The sequence below is a fragment of the Terrapene carolina genome, unplaced genomic scaffold, assembly GCF_002925995.2.
Source record: "Terrapene carolina triunguis isolate 2854851 unplaced genomic scaffold, T_m_triunguis-2.0 Scaffold676, whole genome shotgun sequence".
NCBI lineage: Eukaryota > Metazoa > Chordata > Testudines > Emydidae > Terrapene > Terrapene triunguis.
Window position 1 is genome coordinate 604,888 of NW_020665027.1, and position 7,293 is coordinate 612,180.

Genomic DNA, 7,293 nt, shown 5'->3' on the forward strand with positions numbered 1-7,293 from the left:
TCGAGAGGCCCCGCCTCTTCTGGTTGAGGCCCCGCCTCTTCCGGATGAGGCCACGCCCCCCTCAGGACTCCGGCAGTACCGGTAAGTGCTGTAAGTTACTTTCACCCCTGGTTACAAATCACTGTAGTACTGAAGGCAAGGGTAGTGAGTCCCTCCGAGATAAAAGAAACTCACTAAGCTAGGGGCTGGAATGACAGATCCCTATGAAAGTGAGAAGGTTGGGGACACGTTTAACCTAAGGGACCCCAGTCTGATGTAACTTGTTCCTGCCCACTGTTCAAAGATAGAGCTAAATAGGTTCCATTAGGAGCCTTTTGTTCTTTTAAGTTCTCACATGAGAGCTGAAATCACTTGTGGTGGGACAGCGTTTCTGCCTGGCCTCCTACAAGCTGAAAATATCCATGAGGCAGCAGTCACTAAAGAGACTGACTTGCCGAGGTCACAGCAGAGAGGCAGGTGGCAGCAGAAGGGAACTGACAGTAGGCTGGCAGGCGCGGTGAGTGGCCAAAGCAGAATGAGCCGATGGCACGGTAACTAGCAGAGAGGAACCGTGGCTGGCAGGGTGGCCTGCGGAGGGAACCCGTGACTGCCAAGTGCTCAGATGGCGGAGCAAGCAAGGTGCCTCCCGGGGGTGGGAGGTGAACTCACACAGATGCACCTTGGAACCCTGGGTCCTCATTGACCAGGGACAACCACTGTGAGTGGGATATGGTGAGGGAGCAGAGAGGGGCACAGTAAAGGAACTTTTGGTTGTAGAACTCAAGACTATGAGGCAGAAGGCTCTGCCCCACGCACTCTGGGGTAGGTGTGCTGCTCACGGTTTTAGGATTATGAATCCTGCTTGAGGCATTTCCCTAATTATTGTCTGGTGATTTCTCTCCTTTCCCTAAAAGTTTCTTTTCTACACTCAGTCTCTGTGCTTGCAAGTGGGAAGGCGCCCATGGGTGGGCTTTAATTTCCCAGGTTACTGGGTGGGGCTTACTGATATATACGTAGGTGGGGCTTCACTTGAATCAGTTTCAGCTTTTTTGTTTTTCTCTAGAGTTTTTTATTTGTTGTTGCACGAATGAGCCAAAGATCCATTGTAATAAGAGCAAAAGCAAAACCCTACTTACAATGAAATGTGCACACCGCGCCGTAGCAAACGGGTTCACGTACAGATGTCAACTACAGTGTATAATGCTGTGCAAGCTTAACCAAAATCCGTCAAAATGTACAGCACCACCTAGAGTCAAGCCGCTGTCTGAGGACCTGATCTGTCTGGAATGATCCGCATGGGTAATTCTTCGTTGCTGTGCTTCAAATATGCACAGGAAGGTTTTTTCCCCTAAAGCATCTCATGTCCCCCCCCTGCCCTACCCAAATACATTCTGCACCCCCCAGGGGGGCTTGCCCCCATTTTGAGAACCTCTGGACTAGATGGTCTAATGGCTCCTTCTCACCTTAAATTCTATGACTCTGTGAATCATTGTATTGAGTGGATCGTTATCTTGGCTGCAACTTGAACAAGTTGCTCCTGTGAATGCTGACAGGCACTCAACAAGGATAGATGCTGGCCGAGAAGAATCAGGACTGCCACAATTAAACCGGGATATATCATCTCTTTACCCTCTAAACCAGGTCCTTTCCTGTCTTGGGGGGGAGTCTTACAATTGGGCCTCTGTGGAGGAGCTGAGGCCCATTTCCACCCCTTTGCATTGCTGGGGCAGCAGAAATGGAGCAGATGGGGCGGGAACCTGGGCCTGAGTCTCTTGCCAGGACTCCTGTGTGTCAGACCCTCACTCACACACGCAGCTCTGCCCTGCCTCAGTCGGAGTGGACTCAGCAAGCCTGTGGTGTGCAGAGCCATCCACAGGGGTGGCGGGGGTGGGCTGCCTGAATGGCCTTTCCTGACATGGTCTCTGGCATGACTCAGTCACAAACACCTGGCAGAGGGCGTAGGGGGAAGGGTGGGTGTCCATGCCCCTTGAATAGTCCCTGTCCACAGCTGGTGCAGCCCCATGGATCACACAGCAAACAGTTTCTCGTGGCCCATGGATGTTTAACCAGAGACGGGACAGTGACAGGCCAGGTGTAATGGGAAACAACATCCACATCCCTTCTCTTTATTGACTGTATCAACAGGAATTCTGTGGTCGGAACAGGGACTGATACAGCTCTTTATGGGCCAACATCCCACCTATCCCCTGGCTATCGACGAACACAGTCACTTTGTAAATGTTGCTGCCTGACTTGGTCTCCTTCCCCCAGTGCCCTGCCCTCCCTCACCAGCCACCATAGATCCCGTCTGAACCTTTCCCTACAGAGTGGAGATCACTAGCTCATGTCATCTCAGATGCAAGTGTCCAGGATGGAATACGTGGCCTGTGTTTTTTGTCTCCCATGTGGCCAGCGCTGGAGCCGGGTAATGAACCGACCATTCACTTGACAAACACCCTGATGATCCTCGCACAAAGGTGTTTGCTTTTCACGCTGTACACAATTGGGTTCATCAGGGGTGGGACCACTAGGTAGACGTAGCCAATGAGAATCGGAAGCAATGGAGAAGAGTTCTTCACGAATCTGTGTATCACAGACAAACCGAGCACTGGTGTGTAAAAGAGCAGGACGGCGCAGAGGTGGGAGACACAGGTGCTCAGGGCCCTGAGGCGCTCCGCATGGGACGCGATGCTCAGCACTGTTTTGAGGATCATCACATAAGAGAGGAGGATGAGCAGCGAGTCCAACCCCACTGTGGAGACTGTAACAAACAAGCCATAGATGCTGCTGACTGTGATATCTGAACAAGCCATCTTCATGACCTCCTGGCTTATGCAGTAGCAATGGGAGAGGACACTGATTCGACAGTATCGGTAGCGTTTCAGGAGAAAGGGGAGTGGGAATATTACGGCCACCCCTCTTAGCACAAACACTAGCCCCATCTTGGCTATTCTTGACGGGGTTAAGATGGAAGTATATCTCAGCGGGTTACGGATCGCAACGAAGCGGTCAAAGGCCATCAACAACAGCACGGAGGATTCAGTGAATGAAAACGAGTGGATGAAGAACAGCTGGGCAAAACAAGCATCAAGGCTGATCTCCCTAGAGTTAAACAAGAATATGCCCAGTGTTGACGGTATGGTGGATATCGATAAACCAAGGTCTGTGACGGCCAACATGGAAAGGAAAATGTACATGGGCTCATGGAGGGTTGGATCTGTTTTTATAATGAACAGAATGACTGAATTTCCTAATATTGAAATAACATACATTAAGCAGAAGGGGATGGAGATCCAGAGATGGACGTCTTCCTGCCCAGGTATCCTGGTGAGAAGTAACACTGCAGATTTGAAGTTGGTGTCATTGACAGCTGACATAATGTACTGGACAGGTCCAAGGAGTTTTGAACTTTCCTTCCTAAAAGGAAAAGGAACAGGAGACTAGATGATATTTAACGAGACATCTTTCTGCTCTGAGTGCAAGTCTAGAGACTCCCAGGAGCTCAAGGAAGATCAGCAAAAACATACTCTTGGATTTACACCACTGGTAGGAAGATAGGCACTGCCAGACTGGATTAGACCTGTAGTCCATCTAGCTCAATATCCAGTGGCCATCATGAGATGCTGCAGAGGAAGGTGGAAGAAGCCCTGCAATAGGCAGCTATGAGATAACCTGCTCCCAGGGAATCTTTCCCCCTGACACCCACTAGTTAGACATATTTTGTGGTGTAAATCAGGAAGGTTTAGAGCCCTTCCAGACTTTTTTTAAAACAATCCTCATTCCTGTAATTGTATTTTCTGGTTACCCATATAAACATCCTGTCCCTCTTTGAATCCTGCTAACCTCTTGGTTCCATTGATATCTTGTGGCTGTGGGTCCCGCAGCCTACTTGAGCACTGTGTGATTTTACATTCGTGACCTTCCCACAAACACCCTTTCTCGCCCTCTACTTCTGAGTGCGGCCCATTGTATCATGCCATAGCAAATGCATGGTGAAAACTTATCTGTGTAGCCCAGTGGGCCCGCTTATCTCTATTATATTCACTGCTTTTCATTATATTTTGCTTTATTATGTTCAACTGTAATGCAAGGGCCCTACAGGCTCGTATCCTGTAAGACATTGTCTTCAGCAGTTAGCATGAGGCCTGAGGCCTATGAACTTTGGCATAAATAAACTCAGGTAACCCCTAAGTTATGGGGAACTGGAAGTAAAGTGTAGGGGGGAATTTTATCCATAACGACATCAGCCAACCATAGAACATGAACTGACACCAGCTTCTGGAAGGTTTCGGTTGGAACATCTGACTGCAAGGGTGCCATGACAATGAACTGATGTATATGGGTATGTCTACACTACAGGATTAATCCGAATTTAGATAATTCGAATTTGGGAAACAGGTTGTATAAATTCGATTGTGCGCGGCCACACTAAGCACATTAATTCGGTTTTTAACCACATTAATTCGGTGGTGTCCGGCCACACTACCCCATTACTTTAACCACAGTAATTCGGTGGTGTGCGGCCACACTAACCCTAATTCGAATTAACAAAATCGATTTAGGCGCTACTCCGCTCGTTGAGGTGGAGTACAGAAATCGATTTTAAGTGCCCTTTAATTCGAATTAACTGGCTCTGTAGTGTGGACGGGTGAAGGGTTAATTCGGATTAACGCAGCTAAATCCGAATTAAAGTCGTAGTGTAGACCAGGCCTATGATAACGGGGTGAAATCATAAATACACTAACCTATAGAAGAAGGACACCTTAACATTGGTAAGGGAAGGATATACGTATAAGGAAGAGGGGAGAAACCCCTATGAAATATGCATTCGACATGGTAACATAAGCGTAACGTATTATAAAAGTGGCATCCCAGGGCAACAGGAGGGAGAGACGTAGACCTTGGGAGGGGCCAGATGATGGCCACTGGTGAAGATGAGAATGGTGACGGTGATGAGGAAGATAATGGCTAACATTTCAGGTTGTTCTGCAAGGGGTGGTGGGAGGATGGATATTCAGATGTGCTATCTGTATTGTCTCTATCTACCTTACTGTGCGTGTGACTTTGCTAAATGTATTAATAGATTATTTATTTGTAAATATAAAAGTTCCGACAGTTCGAGTGTCGCACCTGTGCACATCGGGGTTCCCAACCATATAATAACTTTAATAAGAATCTGACTGGGCCTGATCTTGGGACCAGAACCTGTCACCCCTCAAAGTGATAACCGAGAATGTTATTCATAATCTTTAGATCAGGCTACATCTGTCCTGCATTCAAGCAATTTATAAACGTGGAGTGGTTCATTGCCTCGTTACGTATATTCTTTATTTTCTCCACTCCTGAGAGTCCAAATTAGGTCACTGCCTCTTTGTAGCACATGGGATAAATTCTTAGGACCAGATTCTGAATTCAATAGCATTGACTTCAATGGTTTCACTCCAGATTTACATGTGTAAATTCGATCAGAACCGGGCTCTATTAACTTTCCCTTTCCAAATTCTCCCAGTGATACACTTCGACCCCCAAGAATCCCTCCAAGAGAAGATGAGGTGCTTGGTCTGGCCAGTGTTGACTGACTCCATAGAGTTCACTCATCCTACAGGCTTCTCTTTATCCTCACAGGACCTGCATCCTCGCCCCATGCAAGGGTTTGTTGATGATTTCAGCCATGCTTCTGTAACAGGTGATGGGTTTAAATTACATACAAGCACTATTACACTCCCCTTTCCTGCCCCTCAGGTCTACTCTTTGTTGAAACACTGATGACTGGTTCTGGTCTCTCATGACTTTTTGGGAAGTCAGGCACGTGGATTGCAGAGATATTGTGTGCATGACCCTGAATCTAAGTGTTAGAAACAGCTACTGGTCAGTTACCAGGAGACAGTATCGTCCAACTGTTCACTGAACAAAGAGTTAATAGCACAAACCCATTGCACACAGTATTTGGAGTACTTCTGAAATACTTTCTAAAGCAAAAGTTATATCATTTACATATCTATGGTGTAGCACACACGTAAACCCATTCTTTCCCCTCTGATCTTCCTTCAGAGATGATTTCTCAGGTTAGAGTGGGACTTAAAATGCAGCGTCTGTCATCTGGAATTCTTCAGAACCTGAAAAGTTCGCAGCATCTCAGCCCTCAGTCAATCACTTGTCAGCAAACAAAAGTCTAGTAGTTCCCCTGTCCCTGGGTTAATAGCTGACTGGTTCTCCTCAGGTTCTGTTCTGTCAGGCTGTAGCCTGTATCCGGAGTGGTAACAGGCATTGGGCTCAGTATGGAAATTATTCGTGCCCTGGGCTCTCACTCTAATTTTCAACATTGTTCATTTGTGGGGCAGCCGTTACTGAGAAGCTCTTCAGACTGACAGGCACAGACAGTGCTGGGGAAGTCTGACGGCCCTCGGCCTGTCTGAGTCCCCGTCAGAGTGGGAGGACTTGGGATCAGAGACGTGTACAGACTGTTTGAAAACCCTCTTGTTCTCCCTACTGTTCAGATTAAACAGTATTTTGGTTCGGGAAGGCTGGCTGGTCACTCGTCTCACCACTAGTCCCAGAGTCCCAGAGGGAAGAACCACAAGTGCCGAACCCACTCGGACCTGCTCGGCAAGCACAGTCAACCCACAGTGTGTTGTATCCTAGAGTCCAGTCTGAAGGTGGTAGGATCGCGGGACTCCACCCCATGAGAGGGCAGGGTATGAGGCCTGACATGTGGCACTCAGAGACTGGAGGGAGGCAGAGATATAGGTAGCCCTGAAACTGTGAAGGGTATCTAGAGGGCAGAAATGCTGGAGCCCTCAGCCAGTCAGGAAACAGAAATATGCCTCATCTGACCTGTTACCACAGAGCAACGCAGCTCTGAATTCCTGCGTTCACAATCGAGCCAGAGAATAAAAGCTTTGGAAATACATGTGCTGATTAAATTTCCAGGAGCAAATAAACCTGAGGTGATTTGGGAACTAGTCACGGATATTCTGTGGGGTCTCCTGTCACTCGGCCCCTGGCAGGATCGGGTACAGAGCACACGGCGCCTCCAGAAATGAGACCCACTGAGAAATCCTGACTCGGGGCATGAGGGTTTTAACACTCCAATTTCTGTGTAGCTTGAATGACCCACCGAGGAACCTGGGTACATGTCAGGGAGGGGCTCCCAAGCTACCTAGCACTGCCTGCCCTCCAGCCCCGTCACTGAGTCACCCCGACAGCCCAGCTGAGTCCTCTGCTGCTGCACAGAACATCTGCAAATGGAAACAGCTCGCAGCCTTTCCCCTTCACTGCACATTTTAAAGATAGTGAAACCTGCCAATGTACCCA

The 7,293-nt window shown here is 48.2% G+C and overlaps 1 protein-coding gene across 1 annotated transcript; it reads right to left on the bottom strand.

The window, feature by feature from the left end:
• Positions 1-2,420: 2,420 nt before the first annotated feature.
• On the bottom strand, positions 2,421-3,356 carry LOC112116432 (olfactory receptor 51G2-like). The gene has a single exon (XM_024213910.2). It carries the CDS (start codon positions 3,354-3,356, stop codon positions 2,421-2,423), a length of 936 nt encoding a protein of 311 aa, XP_024069678.2.
• Positions 3,357-7,293: the final 3,937 nt, after the last annotated feature.